The 16,083-nt window shown below is 50.8% G+C and overlaps 8 protein-coding genes across 8 annotated transcripts; 4 read left to right on the top strand and 4 right to left on the bottom strand.

The window, feature by feature from the left end:
* Positions 1-281: 281 nt before the first annotated feature.
* Positions 282-1,345, top strand: ASPSYDRAFT_212265 (uncharacterized protein; the record flags this gene model as incomplete). Its single annotated transcript, XM_040844031.1, has 5 exons — positions 282-548; positions 607-779; positions 836-945; positions 993-1,129; positions 1,184-1,345. 5 exons carry the CDS (start codon positions 282-284, stop codon positions 1,280-1,282), a joined length of 786 nt encoding a protein of 261 aa, XP_040697210.1. The 3' UTR covers positions 1,283-1,345.
* A 284-nt stretch (positions 1,346-1,629) lies between these two features.
* Positions 1,630-2,657, bottom strand: ASPSYDRAFT_162575 (uncharacterized protein; the record flags this gene model as incomplete). Its single annotated transcript, XM_040843087.1, has 2 exons — positions 1,630-2,325; positions 2,397-2,657. 2 exons carry the CDS (start codon positions 2,655-2,657, stop codon positions 1,630-1,632), a joined length of 957 nt encoding a protein of 318 aa, XP_040697209.1.
* Positions 2,658-3,554: 897 nt separating this feature from the next.
* Positions 3,555-5,039, top strand: ASPSYDRAFT_50913 (uncharacterized protein). The gene has a single exon (XM_040848178.1). It carries the CDS (start codon positions 3,584-3,586, stop codon positions 4,781-4,783), a length of 1,200 nt encoding a protein of 399 aa, XP_040697208.1. The 5' UTR covers positions 3,555-3,583; the 3' UTR covers positions 4,784-5,039.
* A 377-nt stretch (positions 5,040-5,416) lies between these two features.
* Positions 5,417-6,731, top strand: ASPSYDRAFT_72893 (arylamine N-acetyltransferase family protein; the record flags this gene model as incomplete). Its single annotated transcript, XM_040850677.1, has 3 exons — positions 5,417-5,823; positions 5,881-5,926; positions 5,982-6,731. 3 exons carry the CDS (start codon positions 5,417-5,419, stop codon positions 6,570-6,572), a joined length of 1,044 nt encoding a protein of 347 aa, XP_040697207.1. The 3' UTR covers positions 6,573-6,731.
* A 129-nt stretch (positions 6,732-6,860) lies between these two features.
* ASPSYDRAFT_50911 (uncharacterized protein) lies at positions 6,861-9,285 on the bottom strand. The gene is made up of 5 exons (XM_040848177.1): positions 8,687-9,285; positions 8,577-8,598; positions 8,238-8,510; positions 7,989-8,183; positions 6,861-7,908 (listed from the first exon to the last, which is right to left on the bottom strand). The coding sequence occupies exons 1-5, from the start codon at positions 8,938-8,940 to the stop codon at positions 7,009-7,011; spliced, it is 1,644 nt and encodes a 547-aa protein (XP_040697206.1). The 5' UTR covers positions 8,941-9,285; the 3' UTR covers positions 6,861-7,008.
* Positions 9,286-9,746: 461 nt separating this feature from the next.
* On the bottom strand, positions 9,747-11,088 carry ASPSYDRAFT_162294 (uncharacterized protein; the record flags this gene model as incomplete). The annotated part of the gene is made up of 6 exons (XM_040843077.1): positions 9,747-10,042; positions 10,144-10,338; positions 10,415-10,528; positions 10,586-10,726; positions 10,788-10,866; positions 10,927-11,088. The coding sequence occupies 6 exons, from the start codon at positions 11,086-11,088 to the stop codon at positions 9,747-9,749; spliced, it is 987 nt and encodes a 328-aa protein (XP_040697205.1).
* A 1,257-nt stretch (positions 11,089-12,345) lies between these two features.
* On the top strand, positions 12,346-13,979 carry ASPSYDRAFT_162677 (uncharacterized protein; the record flags this gene model as incomplete). Its single annotated transcript, XM_040843099.1, has 4 exons — positions 12,346-12,652; positions 12,724-12,774; positions 12,841-13,822; positions 13,886-13,979. The coding sequence occupies 4 exons, from the start codon at positions 12,346-12,348 to the stop codon at positions 13,977-13,979; spliced, it is 1,434 nt and encodes a 477-aa protein (XP_040697204.1).
* Positions 13,980-14,224: 245 nt separating this feature from the next.
* Positions 14,225-16,003, bottom strand: ASPSYDRAFT_212250 (uncharacterized protein; the record flags this gene model as incomplete). Its single annotated transcript, XM_040844030.1, has 1 exon — positions 14,225-16,003. The coding sequence occupies one exon, from the start codon at positions 16,001-16,003 to the stop codon at positions 14,318-14,320; it is 1,686 nt and encodes a 561-aa protein (XP_040697203.1). The 3' UTR covers positions 14,225-14,317.
* Between the last annotated feature and the right edge of the window lie 80 nt (positions 16,004-16,083).

Raw genomic sequence — 16,083 nt, 5'->3', positions numbered from 1 at the left:
GTCATACGCATCCCCCACAGCCACTTGGTGGGCAAGCCCGAGGCGGTTGAGGAAAGGCACTGAGCCGGAGCTCCATTGCCGCCTGTTCAAGCACTCCCGAAGATCCCCCGACTATCCGGACACTGAACACAATAAACCCAGACAAGATTTGTATGACTAATGTTGGTATATATACTAGGCGACCCCTGGCGCCATAGTGGCTAAATTTGCCGGACTAGCATCACCTTAACGCAGTTCTTTTATTTATTTATTTATTTTTTTTTTTTTTTCAACAATACAGAATGAGCACCGTGGAAGATCCAGTTCTTGCCAAGCCAGCCGAGCTATGCTGCCTCAAAGGTTCCATCCATTCGGGAGAGCCAGCAGGCAAAGTCGTGCAGATAGGCGGCGTGGACACCTATGTGGCCACGCCCGACGCAAAAGCAGCCAACGGCCATGTGCTCCTCTTCTTCCCTGACGTTTTTGGCTTGCACATCAACAATTTTCTGACGATGGATGCGTTTGCTGCTTGTGGGTATCTGACGTTGGGCGTCGATTATTTCGCCGGGGTACGACTGCAGCACAGTAGACCTTGGATGGCCGGAGAGACTTACACCTTGAATTTAGGACCCGATGTGGAAGCATTCTGAGGATCCCTTGAATGATCCGAACTTTGACTTCCAAAGTTGGAAGAACAAGCACATGAGCTCCACGGACGGCATTGCTGCTAGGTGGGTAAAGGAGGTCGGGGAAAAGTATGGGGAAAACGGGAAAGTAAAATTTGTTTGCGCAGGGCATTGGTTAGTCACACTGATTTAACCTGATGGCCGATACTGATGTATTATGGTCTGACTAGCTGGGGTGCGCGGTTCGTCTGTACCCAGCTTTCCAAAGATGGATTCTGCAAGGCTGGTGCCATCGCCCATCCGGCGTTCATGAACGAAAGCCATGTATTTAACATTGAGGGTAAGAGTCCTTCGGCCAAAGACCTGTAAACTGCTGACCAGTTCAAGCGCCTATTCTCTTCTCCGTGCCGAACACAGATGGTCTCTTTATGCCCGAGCAACGCAGCAGGGCAGTTGAGATTATGACGGACCAAAAGAAAAGGTTCAATATGCAGGTTTTCTCTGACGTTGGTCATGGATTTGCCGTGAGTTCTTCCCAGCAGACCTGTACCCAGACACATGCTAAGAGCTATATTCAGTCGCGGGCCTTCTTGTCAGATCCGTATGAAAAATGGGCCAAAGAGCAGAGTTTTAAGAGCTTTATCGACTGGTTCGATTTTTGGCTCTCTGCGGCGTAGGATAAATGTTCTAGGTTTCAGTTGTACATATAGTTAGGGTTTATCAAGATTCAATGAACACCCATGTGCGCCGGTAGCCTTATGAAGTTCCTAGCATGAGTTGTAATTCATACTGTATTCAGTCCGAACGTCGCTAAATTATCTTCCAAGATTTTGGCCTTTATGAAAACATTCGCGAATGGATCGTCTAAACACCGAAGCAATATCACCATAGTACGGCACTCTCAAGTAGCATTCTTTTAGAAATATAGGTTTCTGGAAAGTATAATGCATTAAATTTTCGAGGGTTTCTATACAACCAATACTCCCAATCCGACGGTGCATAAGTCTGATGGCGACTGTACGCTCTAATTGAGAGACGAGCTTCGGGATTTTGCTTGCAGCAACTGTAGCAACATTTGGTCCCTCCTACCATTAATGCCATTCCAATCAACTGAATTTAACCATTTCAAAGCCTCCTCGTTCAGCACTGACACGCTTTCCTCGCTCCAATCGAACCGATGCTTCGAAATATCCTCCTCCCAGCCCCGAATCGCAGGACCGAGCCGTTCAATCCGCTGGGCAAACCCGTCCGGCCCTCCTCCGCCACCCAGCGAATTTGTAACAAATGGACCTGTCAGGGCCCACCGAAGACCTGGGCCTGATGTTACCGCTGTGTCAAGATCCTCGGCCGAGACAATCCCGCGGCTGATAAGGCTGTATGCTTCGTTGTTGATCGCGGCCTGCAGACGATTGGCGACGAATCCTGGGATTTCGTGCCGAAGCAGAATGGGCTTCTTCACGAGGAACCTGTAGAAGTCCGTGGCCGTTGATATCGTGGTGACGCTGGTGCCCGGGTGGGGGACAACTTCCACCAAGGGCACAAGATGTGGTGGATTGAATGGATGGCCAACCAGTATGCGACTGGGGTCTTTCTGGCACCGCTCGATGAAACAAGACGCGGGCAGACCAGAGGAGGAGGACGCGATTACGACCCCTGGTCTGGTATTTCCATCAAGTGTCTGCATGAGCTGCTGCTTGAATTCGGGGCGTTCCGGTCCATTCTTGAGACGTCGCTTAGTTAGCAATGCTATCGTTGCGCGTGTGGCCCATCAAGTGGGCAGTATATATATACCTCTTGGACAAAATCGGCCTCCGGTAGGCTCGATGCCAGGTCGTCAACGAACTTGTAGTTCTTCGCCCACGCGTCTTCGACGGACCCGCATGCTTTCAAAGCAGGCCATGCACCTTGCAAGTATTTCTCAAATGCATCTTGAGATCCTTCTGCGGGGTCGAAAATGACGACGTTCAAGCCTCTGGAGAGGAAAAGAGATGCCCAGCTCGCTCCGATGACACCACAGCCAATGACGGCAACAGTTTTAATCTGATCCTGCATGCTGTAGGTCATAAACTGCAAGTTGGTCTGCCATTCGGAGACAGTACTGTCAGGAATCGCCTGCCATTAAAATGGCGCCCAAGGTGTCCCTCAGCCAGCGCAGGGCCCAAACTGGCAAACCGAGCACGGACCGCATAATGTTGTATGTCGGTTACGGCGCGTCGGTTAACGCCTGTTCCCCCCTCACAAGAAGGGTCTGCCGGACAATCCCCGCGGTCCCCGATTGGAAGATCCGGCAGTTCATCATTACTAGAGCTGTAGACAGCCGGTAAGCTGATTCTGGGCTAGTCGTGAACCGGCATTTATGTGAACGGTGCTTTGATACAAATGCTGCTCAGCCGGGACGAAACATAACGCCTGACTCCTTCAATTCAAAGGTTCCAGCAAACACAACCAAAGGGGCGAAAATGGCCGTAACCCAGGCAGCCGAGTCGCAAGAAACTTATGGTCCGGGGACATACGTCGACACGAGCTTCACGCCGGTGCCTGAAGAATGCAAACGACTGTTGAAGGTCTTCGCGGCCAAGACGCCCGGATTCACGCAGGACCAGGCCCTACTAGAAGGGGTGAGGTTCGAAGGTGACGAGCTCCCTTGCCTTCCCGGGCCGATCAAGGCACAAGTTGTTACTGCAGTGCTGCACGCGATGGTTGGCATCGTGGGTCTTGAAATACTCCATCTTCGCGGCGAAACCACCAGCACAACAACACACGTCAACACGAATCATGCAGGGCTGTATCCAGCCACTCCAGCGCTCGTAACTGTCGACGGGCAGACGGGTCCATCCGTTATCGCTCTGCCGAGCGTGCCTCAATGGGATAAAGACCGTCAATCAGGCTCTCCATTGGTGTATCGTTCCACGGCCATTTATCCGACTGCGGATGAGGGCATCTGGTTCCAGCTCCATGGCTCACTCGATCCTTGGACTATGCTACGCACAATCGGAATTACAAGAGACGTTGAGAATACTCTGCGCTCCAATGATGAAGCCTACCGTCGTATCGGGGAACGTGTGCGCACATATCGCGCCAGGGAGATCGAGCAACTCATGCTCGAGCACGGCCAGTCAGGCTCGATGGTTCATTCACCCGAAAGCTGGCAGAAGACGCAAATGGGCAGAGCACTTGCTCGCCATCCACTGGTCAACTATGCTAAGCATGGACATGCTCCCACCCTCCCGCCCACGCCTCCGGTGAAGCTCGCCGACAAGCGCCCGCTGGCAGGAATCAAGGTCGTGGAACTAGCTCGAATTATTGCTGCGACAGCCACGGGCGCTGCCCTGGCTTCCATGGGCGCCGAAGTCATCCGCGTGAATTCATCGAAACTGAAGGACTACACTCCCGCGCAGCCTTCCTCTTTGATGGCGGGCAAGACAACGATCGACCTAGATCTGGACATCCCTGCCGACCACAAGCGACTCTCACAGTTGTTTGAAGAAGCTGATGTCATTATTCAGGGCTATCGCCTGGGATCTCTCGCACGCCGTGGGTTTGGCTTTGACGCCGCTCAGAAGATGGCCGAGAGGCGCGGCAGAGGCATCGTTTACGTGGACGAGAACTGCTATGGCCCGGATGGTTACTACAGCGAGCGCCCGGGGTGGCAGCAAGTTGCCGATGCAGCAGCAGGGAGCTCGTACATCATGGGCCAGGCATTCGGATTCCCCAAGGGCCAGGGTGTGCTTCCCAGTCTGCCCATCTCGGACATGTCAACTGGCATTCTGACGGCACTAACCATCATGTGCGGACTCCGGGACCGCGCGAAATACGGTGGCTCATATCACGGGCATAGCGCACTGACTGCATACAACATGGCGACACTGGATCCTCAGGTTAGGCTGTACCAACGTGAGGTCGTACAAAAGATTCAAGAAACGTATCGCTTCGCCCCGTGGTCCAGCGATGCGCATGTCGCGCCGCTGTATTACAATATTCTCAAGGCGTGGGACGAGAACAGCGATCTCGTGAGGAAGGAAGACTACTATGTGCACTTCTCTGACTCTGTCTTTGGTGCCGATCTGCGCGTTCTCGCGCCCGTGGTGAAGTATGCGAGCGAGGAGTCCACACCCAGGTGGACCAGCCCACCAGTACCCTTTTGCCACCACGAATTTAGAAATTTTTCTCCTGTTTAGTCACTGCAAACATATAATTGAAGGGAGATTCAATAGCCCATCTTACAAGGGACTGTTTTCTAAACTTGAGAAAAGCAACTGCATTGAAATGCTAGCTGACAGGTTTGGGAATCATGGCTATATGTTGTTTACTAGACACCTATATTCCTCCTACAAGGCACGCCGTGATTATCTGTCCCTATCGTATGCGATCACACCTGGTATACCTCCCGGCCAAGCTAGACTATCTATTCTATCCTAATGTCACTCATTTACCACTCCTTTCATGGTAGTCTGCATACTTACTTTGTGAGAGTTCCTGTCCGCTGTGAAGGATCTTTACCCTTTGATTAGATATCATCAGCGTAAGGAGCTAGCATGCTTGGTAGCGACGGCAGACCATGGCCGAGCTTGTGCCGATTGGACGGGGAATCCGCGTATGGACCGGATGGCGGGGAGCAGAATGGCATCTGCCGTGCACGGAACCGCCAGCTCTCGTCAGCAGTAGAAGCCAAGAGTGCAATTTCTGCGTATAAGCGGAGTGGGTGTATAAAGTAGTGACTATACATCGCTAGTTGTGTCGCGTTTTGACCCCATCTGCCCGTTTTTTATCGCGAATCCACAGTTATCCTGCATATCGTGCCTGCACCAAGAATGCCTGCAACCCTCAACCCTGATCAGCTAGAATTGTACCTCCAGCGGATTAAATATGCTGACCACGGCACTCCGACTGGTAATAGTAATCCGCGCTTAGAACAACTGCGAGATTCTGTCAAGGAGAATCCTCTGGCAGCCCTGGCTGAATTACAACTGCGACATCTAGGGTCAATTACCTGGGGGAATACGGCTCTGCATTACTCAAGCCACCATTCAATTTCAATCCATCCTTCTTGTATCTTTGAGAAGCTAGTTATCCGTTGCCTTGATGGGTACTGCATGGAAAATACCAATCTCCTCTATATGGTTCTATGCTCCCTGGGATACCAGGTGTACCCGACCGGAGGCCGCGTGAGTCGTACAGTCGTTACAGGAGACCCAACCGATGAAGGCTATATACCCCTGTAAGTGTACTGTGAATGCCCGCGCAGAAACGACGGGTGTCTGACAGAAGTATATAGGAGCCATATGATCCTTATCGTGACCATAGCTAGTCAAAAGTACATGGTACGTCCCATGCGTTTAATAATCACTTATACATACTGATCAAGTCAAATTATAGACTGATGTTGGTTTCGGCCGTAATACGCCTACCAGTCCGTTACTGCTGCAGGAGGATATCACAGCTACACTAATTTCGCCCGGCGAAATGTCCTTGACCAAAGCACCTCTTGCCGAATTTACGGATCAAACACAAAAAGTCTGGATCTACCACGCCCGGAATGATCCCCAGAGCCCTTGGGTTCCACAGTACTCGTTCTCTGAAGTTGAATTTCTTTTCGAGGACTTCAGAATGATGAACTTCTTCACGAGTAGTAGTCGGTCAATTCTGTTTACGCAAAAGCTAGCCTGTACCCGTGTAATCCTGGATCACCAAGGCCTTGAACCCATTGGAATTTATATTCTTGCTGGGAGAGAAGTCAAGAGGGTACTCCGCGGAAAGACCGAGACCATGCAGACACTGAATACAGAAGAGGACAGAGTCAGTGCGTTGGTGGAATACTTCAACATGCATTTTCACGAACATGAGCGTGATGGAGAACACTATATGAGGCACCATACGCACAGTATAGCTCTGTTTTGTACTCAACAGTGGATTGCTATCTATGAGACCACTTTGACAGTCCAGCACTATTCTTTCCCCTTTGCTTGAACTTAATACCTAAATGCGTGAGAAGGAGTTGAAAAGCTCGTCTGGAAGACAGTGCTACTTGTGTGCTTTGTTGATCACGAACGTCGAGTATACCATCGTTGTTTGCATGAACCTGTCCACCACAAATGTTAACTGTAGATGAACCTTAAATAAGTAAGCAACATTGCAAGAAGCCTGGGAAATCACAAGCAGTGCGTCTCATCTGGACTTGGGCGGCGCTTCTTTTGCAATGTCATTGGAACCACTTTCTTATTACATCATAGAGATATACCAATAAACCCTAGGGTGCTGATAAGCTGTAACTATGATCCCCTCTCCTGTTCCAAAACTATGAGCCTGTGCAAGCGATCAACAGCCCATTCTATGGATGCGAACTCGTATACCTGCGGAAAAAGCCACCGTTTGCATGTAAAAGTTCAATATCGTTATTAGTCCATCATTTGCTTCCCCTCCATATATCCTCGATCATAGTTGCGGCACCCAAAACCTTCTCGTCATTGAGTGTCTCTCCTATGACCTGCAAATTAACCGGATGGCCGTCCATGGTCTTGGGATCATAGAGGCCCCAGTTCCATGCATCCAGGTCATTTCGCGGTTGGTAATCCTTCGGCTGGATGTCTATCTTCTTTCTAACTTTATCCACAGGGAAAGAGACAGCCGGATAATCGAGCAAGTTCCAGACCTTTGTGTAACCCGTCCATCGCAATTTCTGATGGGGAATAGCAGTATGCGGTGTCGTTGGTCCTAGAAGCACATCGATTGGATTTCCGGAAGCAGATCGAGTCGCGTTCCACCTGCTGAGGTATTCTTGCCTTAACGCAATCTTCTTCTTGTTTAATTGCCAATATTCATAAACCGATAATGCCTTTCCCTTTGCCCGGTCGGCCAGTGCTTGTACATGGGGAATCATCGGCTCCCCAGCAGCGTTAAGATCACGAAGGACATCCTCGAAACCATCGGCGGCGTAATATTGATCTATAAGCTTCGCACAATCATAATGACCGGATGTATTCCATGTAATTATTTCGTGACCTTGTTCCTTGAGCTTAGAGACTAGGTCTCGGAGTACTCTTTCAATAGGAGGATGGATCTTAACAACCCCATCATCTAGAATCAATCCGATTACCAAGGGCCGGGTCTGCATCTCCTGAAATACCGTCTCATTCCAGGGAAGAGGAGCACATTTCGGGTCAAACTCCCAAGGCTCAGAGTTCGCAACTAGACGACTCACATAGCACAGAGACTTCATATCACGAGTCAAAGGGCCAGAAGAGGAATAGACATGTTCCTGGCCTTCTGCAGGCGCAGGCACTCCTATAGCTGGATATCTGCTACTCTAGGAAAGATCAGCACTGCTAATACCGCATATATTGTGAAATTAAAAAAAGAAAACGGAAATATAGAAGGACAGCTAACAGTTGGCTTAAACGCATATAATCCATTCATGCTTCCCGGGATTCTGATGCTTCCTCCAATGTCTGTTCCCAACCCCAAAATGGACCCATGTAGAGCCAATAGGGAACCTTCACCACCAGTAGATCCTCCTGGGATGAAGTCCGGATTGCGTGGGTTTAGTGTGCGGCCCCAAAGAGGATTGTCCGTTTCAGCCCACTGCAATAGTTACTGAAAATGTCCATATAAAGCGGGCATCTAGGAGAAACGTACCATGAGGGTCTGGGGCAAGTTTGTTTTGAGCAAGACAACCGCGCCCATCTCCTTCAAGATCCGTACAATTACAGCATCTTCTGTGGCAGGAGAAAATGAACGACCAACATATCCCAAGGTGGTATCCACTCCTTTCAGATTAAATTGGTCCTTGACAGTCACCGGAATTCCGTGAAGAGGCCCTTGAAGTTCACCAGTTTTCTGACGGTGATGGTCCAACGCATGGGCTTGGTCCAGTGCGTCATCGAACACTGTTTCCGTAATGGCATTTGTCTAAGAGGACGTTAATCAAGATTGATAACCACTTCAGTATTCTGATAGGGATATAACACGGCGTACCAGCTGATGAGCTATCACAGCTCTGAACTAACCAGGTTAGTCTTCCATATTCTCTCGTCCAACCAAGTAAGCCATCCCCATCAACCGAAACAGCCACACCGTATACGCACCTTCGGATGTATGCATGGGTCACCTGTTCAGCAGTGTACTTTCCGGATCTCAAGTGTTCGAGAAGAGTAGGGATATTATCAATCTCGGTAATTTCCTCGGCAATGGGATCATTTATTATGCAAGAACGGTCCTGGACGTTCTGCACTCGGGGCACTCGTCGGTCCAGATCCGAAACCATATATGGCCTCAAGGCTTTGTCCCGAAGAGATCGTTTCTTGGAGACGATCTGTTCCCAGTGTCCGGTATTACCCATGGCAATAAACTGTGTTCAACATGTGACTAAGTTTCAGGCAAATGCACTATTCGTCTGAAACGGGGAGATTAAAATTCACAGAATATATAGATGAACCCTTCAGCCAAGGTAGGACGGATGTCGGCCACAACATTAATCATCGACTATAGTTATTCTCTCGGCGAATAGGAAAGCACGGGGGAAATGCGGGATTTTCTTGTAGGATGTATCCCGGGGACTCGACACTGCATCGGTTCCCGGTGGATATACGAAACTGATATTGAACCGGTTGAGCCGGTAAAAGTCTCCCCGCTGAATAATCGGCTAGTAGGGGATAAGCGGCGTCCAAATGGGCGAAAACCAGACAAATGAAGAGTGGAGTTTGTCAAATACGAAGGATCTGAAGCGATAATCCTTAACGACTCCCACTGTTGATTGTTTGTACTCTTTGTTTGTATCCACTTTTCACTCCTCGCCGCTGAGTAATCGGGGTACTACATCGTGAACTAGCCGTCCATGGAAACCAAAATCTTTATGTATTCTATTAATACTAGTTTGAGGAGTATGCCTTGTATCCTGAATCCAGAAAGTCGTGGCCGCCCGTAATAAGGCTACAGTTGTACAAATGAATCTCCGAGCGTTTTATCGAAGTAGGACATCCAGCCGTGAAAGAAGAGCCTGAGTAGCTGTGCGTTTGCAGCAAGGTCAGTAACTAGGATAGATATAACTACTCAGTTGAGATCGACTGTCAGTGACTGGACTACTCTCATAGATGCAAATCACCACATGGCATTAATTGCAGGGACCAACGACGATAGTCTCGGCCATTAATTTCCAATATCTTTCTCCGCAATCTCGTTATAGCGATCACCCTGCGGCTTCAAGGAGTCGACGATGGTCCGCATATATTGTAGCTCTTCGTTCGTTAATTCTATGGTCCTCGAAGCCCAGTTCTCCTGGAGACGCCCCGGTTTTGTCGTTCCTGGAATCGAAATCATACCCTGAGCTGCCACCCACGCAAGGGCAATCTGTGGCAATGTGCACTTCTTGCGGGTGGCAAGGTCCTTGAAACCATCAACAATTCTCTTGTTGGCGTAAAAGTTCGCGCCTTGGAACTTCGGGACTGGAAAAGGGGGTCAGCAGTGTCATTGGCAAAAAGGAAAAAAAAAAAAAAAAAAAAAAAAAAAAAGGGAAAGCAAAAAAGCAGGATAGAGGTGCACATACTTTGCCGCCTATAGTCGTCGAGTCCAAAGTCGGCCGGCGTCTGGTAGGGGAAGTCGTCTACCAACCATCCATGTCCAAGAGGACCGTAAGCTATGTATGCGATGTCGAGCTCGCGAGCGGTGGAGACAAGACCATCAGACTCGTGAAGAGTCTCGAAAGCGGAATACTCTGCCTGTACTGCATCGATTCTGGCCACTGCGGTAATTGATATGACGGTCAATTTTTGTTTTCTTTTTGTTCTCTGGTATGTTTCATTGTACACGACACTCACATGAATTTGCCTTGCGCAGTGTTGCAGCAGAGCACTCCGACAGGCCAATGTACTTCGTTTTGCCTTGCCTACGGAGCGAATCGAGTGCAGGGATGGATTCTTCGAGTGTTGTATCTGGGCAGTTCAGTTAGTTTATGCTTGCCTGGGGACGGATTAGGCTGATAGACTCACTAGCATCAATGCGGTGCAGATAGTAGAGATCCGGTGTAAACCCAAGCCTCTCGATTGTTCCCTCTATGTATGTCCGAATATGCGAGGCCGAGTTGGTGACTCGGCCGTCTTCAAAGGCAGCAATACCACATTTGGATGCAACTATCCACTTTGCTAAGCATATGCGTCGCCGTGGTCCAATCACCAGATAGAGGGCACATACGGAAGATTTTGTCGCGGCAATTGTGCTTCTTGATAAAATCACCCAAGATCTTCTCATTTACGCCGGCGCCGTAGGAGACCTTGTTAAAACGTGGAAATCAGCGAAGATGTTGCCCCTGGTCACTTGAGATCAAACCCACGGCAGTATCCCAGAATGTACAGCCCAGCTCTAGAGCTTTGAGTAGCACAGGCTCGGCCTCCTCATAGCTAAGGTTATTACCGAGCGCAAAGCTGATGCCCATGGCACCGAAGCCGGGTACGGGCACCTCCACGCCGTCCGCGAAGCGTAGTGACTTGACCATTATTGCTAGAAAATGCAGATTGTACGAGACGCGGTGTTGTTTCACCAACAAGCTGGCTCAGCGAGGTGCGAAAGACTTGTTGATAAAGAAATTCCTCCCTCTTTTGGCCGGCACAGGAAAGCGGCACTGCCGTCCCCTGTTGGTGTGATTAGCCCTTTGCAGGGAGGGTCAACCCCACGGTAATTAAAAATATGTATGAAATGAGGGTCCATGAGGGTCACCGGCATGCGGGCTGGCGAGGTCCAGGTGTGATGGCGGCACCGCTGCTTCCCGGTTACGCGACCACAGCGGCGGAGTTTAGTAGATAAAGGGATACACATTTCGTACTTTGCGTGTTACCAGTGGTCGGATGATGCAACGGGATACACCGGGAAGAGATACTGGGACGTCCGGCTGGCTCGGTTGGCGTCAAGAACAGCGGGCCCAGCTGCCGGGGGTTCCCCGTTATCTTAGAATCAAGCCCAAGGGGACTTTTAGTAATTGCCACGATGCCTATGTCCCTGTAAGCCACCACTAGTGCATACACGATCAGTTATGGCATGGGCAAACCTCTGGCCGTAAGAACTGCTCTGGGTTGCTTTGTGCTCTTCTGCTCTACCACCCTGTCGGTACCGAGCAATGCAGACGAACGACACACAGCGCATGAGTCTCCGTATTAGCCTATAAGCTATGGAGCTCTCTCGGTCCATATGAGCTTCGTGCTGAAGCTAAGGATCGAAACTAGAGTTTGGAAATTGCCCACTAAAGGCCTTTAGTGATACTACTTTTTATTGTTCTTACCTGAGAAGGGTCCCGCCACAGGCTGCCATCCCACTACACAGGAGATCACGAAGCGGCAGTTTTCAGGGGATCCTATCGAGGATCGAGAAGGCTACAGCTAGGCTGATCAGGAAGATGCAACGAAAGCAATACGGCGCAGGCAGCATCGAGCCGAAGAAACGAACTAATAACGGCGCCCAGCTCTACAGAGGGTTCGAGCGCTTAAGGAGGTGCACAACTGAGTTTCACGAACAACCCAGAGGCCATTGCCGGACATCCCGCATTGCCCCCCGGGAGTCTGGACTCATCGGCCGTGATGAGCTCGTCCCCAGTTCTGGGAATCAAGGGCGTATACCCCACGGCTTCTCCGCATTATGGCAAGTGGTAGACTAGGCTTGGCCGGCGACCCGGGGTATTTATATATCTATCTGAATCTATAGCTCTTCTTACGATACGGGGCTTCAACGGTCCCTCTAACTGTTTTGATTAAGCCCAAGCATGGTGATTCAGACGATCTCTTCCAGTCAAGGAGTCACATCCTCCCCGGGGACCGACAAGGTCGCCCCGGATGCGTGTCAGCATAGTGAAGCGCCAACCAAGGATACAGAGAATGGAGAGTCGCACGAGATCTTCCAAGTAGGTGTGGACGGCGTCGAGTTCAGGACCGTCAGCTGGCAGCGGGCGACTGTTGTGTTCCTCAAAATCAATTTCGCGATGAGCATTCTCGCCATTCCGGGGGCTCTGGCTGCACTTGGTTCGGTTGGAGGTTCCTTGTCAATCGTCGGATTTACCTCGTTAAACACATGTAGGTTGAAGTCACCGCGACGCAAGGTGCTACGACTGTGTGCCGTGCTGACTAGTTTCTGCGACGTGTAGACACAGGCATTATCCTGGGTGATTTTCGCAACAAACATCCCGAGTGCCACAGTAAGCTGCTCTCTTCCCCCGCGGGCCAGAACCTTGACAGCCACCATGATTAATGTCCCTCTGCAGTGCTGGCAGACATGATGGGGTTCCTCTGGGGACGCACTGGCCGCGAACTCGTCGGTGTCCAGATCGTCATCGCTCAGATCCTAATCTCCGCGGGTGGAATCGCCACGACGGCAATAGGATTCAACGCTTTGTCGAATCATGGAACTTGTACGGTGACCTTTGCACTCGTATCCGCGATCCTGATTACGATCTGCTCGTCCATCCGCACCTTCTCGCGGCTGGGCTGGCTGACCTGGTTCGGCTTCTTGACCTTCGTCCTCGCAGTCTTCATCTTCACTGTCGCCGTAACGCAGCAAAGCCGGCCTGCAGCAGCTCCCCCAACTGGCGACTTTGACCTCGGTTGGGCACCCATTGCGTACCCGACCTTTGTTGTTGGCATGCTCAACGCGGAAAACATTTTCGTCAGCACGAGTGGCTCATCGATGTACCTGCCTGTCATCTCCGAGATGCGCCGGCCCCAGGACTATCGCAAGGCTTGCATCTTGGCCGGTTCCATTATTGGCGCCATGTACCTGACGTTCAGCCTGGTCATATACCGCTGGTGCGGCGCCTGGCTCTCAGTTCCCGCCTTCGGCAGTGCTGGTCCGCTTTTTAAGAAGATCTCTTATGGCATCGCGCTGCCAGGGCTCGTAATTGGTGTCGGCATCTATCAGCATGTAGCGGCCAAGTACGCCTTTGTCCGCTTGCTCCGAGGCTCAAGGCACTTACAGGCAAACACCCTCGTCCACTGGTCCATGTGGCTCGGCGTCAACTTTCTCCTGGGTGCAGCAGCGTTTATCGTGGCAGAGGCTGTGCCGATCTTGAACTATTTGCTTGGTCTGGCAGGTGCAGTGTGCTTTGCGCCCTTCAGTCTGGTGTTCCCGGCGCTTCTTTGGATGTATGATTATAACGGCTACAGGTCTGGATCAGCGGGACAGAAGCTAAAGTACGGACTACATGCGGTAATCGTGGTAATTGGCCTGTTTATGGTCGTCGGTGGGACGTGAGTATCCCCTTTATCATACTTCCAAGGCACATAACAAGAGCTAACATTGCGACTGTCTAGTTATAGCGTTGCTATTTCGATCAGAGACGCGTTCGCCAACGGAGACATCGCACAAGTCTTCGACTGCAGGGACAACTCTGGCTCCAATGCGTAAGACAGTGCGCCGTTCGAATACTATCTAGTCCGCCCACTCATCTTTTGTACTGTCTAATTTCTATTTTGGTTAGTTCGTCTACCTCTATTTCACGTCTATTTGCCGTAAGATCGCTGGTAGTTTTCGAGAGTCAGATCTTCATATCCGTGTGGCTCAGTACTAGTTGATACATTGTTCTGCACCCACATCTAGTTAATTCAAGCTCTTGTCCTAATATTTAATGCGTCTTGAGCCAACGGGCCGGAAGGCAGGGCAATAGGGCAGCCGGTAGATATTTGTCAAAACACACCCAATTCATCTTTGAGATAGTGGCTTTTTTGTTGTTGAAGGTGCATCGATCAATCAATCTCTATTTTGAGCTTTCCAAGACCACGATCTACGCAACTCTGTAACGCAACCCCCTTCTCCCTGGCAAGGAGCGCTGTGCTCTTGTAGTCAATCTCCCCTTGGCAAACCTTGACCTTACAGGCACCACAGGCACCGGACTTACAAGAGTATACGATGTCAAACCCCGCTTCGTTCAGAACATCGAGCAAAGACTTGTTCGAAGGGACTGTCAGCTTCTCATGCCTGTCCATGTCTGGTTCGTCGACTTCCACCTCGAAAGCATCACCCCGCTTGCCACCGTCGCCACCCCCAAAGTCTTCGAAATGAACCATATGTTCTGGGTAACCGAGTTGAGTGGTGATTTCTGCACATTCTTGCATCATCCGCGAAGGTCCACAGGAGAAGATGCGGGCCTGATGAGAATTGTCCGGGCCAGGCTTTGGTATGACATTTCCTATCTCAAGTCGTTCGCCTCTTGAAGTAGCATAGAGCGTAATCTTGTCTGCAGGGAGTCGTTCTAGAAACGCAGCCTCTTTCGGACTTGGCACAGCGTAATGAACATGGTACGGTAGGCCTTTGCTCTCCCAGTCACGGATCGATGAGAGAAAAGCAGTTATGCCGATTCCCCCGACGACCACAATGCGCGTCAGGCTCTGGTCGCACTTGGCATCATTTTCTTGCGCACCAGGGTTCATCCCAGGGGACATCTCGATCTCGTCGCCGACTTTTAGCTTGTTGTGGAGGTATGCTGAACCGCCTCGCGATTGACGATCGAGGGCCACACCCAGGCTGAATCTGTACAAGTCGCCGTCGACGATCGAATAGGATCGATTAAATGCATAGTCCGGTCCAAATATTATTTGGGCAAAAGCGTAAGGATCGAATTTGGAATTGGTGAGAGTCAAAGGCTCCCTCAGCGCGAATGTGAGCTTCATGACGCGCTGGGTGATGTGTTGAGCGTCAACTAGACTATATGTCTTTCGAGTCTGCCTCAGTCTGTCCTTGGCCAGGTCTAGGAACAGATCTGTCATGGGCAACTGTGTGCATTCCGCCAACAGGTGGAGGGGGACATGTCTTCCTCGGATAACTCGCTGCACGTTCAGGACAGACCACTGCGGAAACGGTCGCTTTACCAGCGACATTGAATCGCCTTTGCAGACAACCCCAGTCTGTAACACGCGCATATTCCAGCCCGACCGTCCTGTCCGTATTGTGCGGTTCAAAGCCCTCTGCCATCGGAAGCGCGAGTTGAGCTTGTGGCAGGGATGTCTGGGCTCGCTGACCTCTAGAAGAACGTCGTTTCCGAGCTGGAACAAGTCGCCAATGCACACGTTGTCTTCACCCAGATTGGTCGTGACCACGTTCTCCCCATACGCCCCAACCTCGTACAGGTGCGGTTCTGGGGCGCTCTCTGCTTGCCAATCTGCGTAGTGGTCTGGGTTGTACTGATGCACTGCGCGCTCCGTTCCACCGTGCCTACGCGATGCGTGCTCATCCCCAATGAAGCCAGTTGACGTGCAGAATATTGGCTGGTCCTGTTCCTGTTTGTAGATGGCGGATGTTATTTCTCCTCCTAGGGCAGCTGTTCTGACCTTCCCCGCCCGCACTTGCAGAAGGACTCCATCTTTAGGCACGGGCGCATGCTCGAGCGTGGAAAGGGTCTCCTTGGGGATGTTTCTGGTGGATAGGACGCCCATCGTATGTAGTATGCTAAGTTGTGATCGAGGCTAGTCGGCCGTGCGCTGTAGAGGATGGGCCGAAGAGACTTGGTCTGTAG

This window comes from Aspergillus sydowii (assembly GCF_001890705.1).
Source record: "Aspergillus sydowii CBS 593.65 unplaced genomic scaffold ASPSYscaffold_16, whole genome shotgun sequence".
Taxonomy (NCBI): Eukaryota; Fungi; Ascomycota; class Eurotiomycetes; order Eurotiales; family Aspergillaceae; genus Aspergillus; species Aspergillus sydowii.
This window is presented reverse-complemented; position numbering and strand designations above follow the sequence as displayed.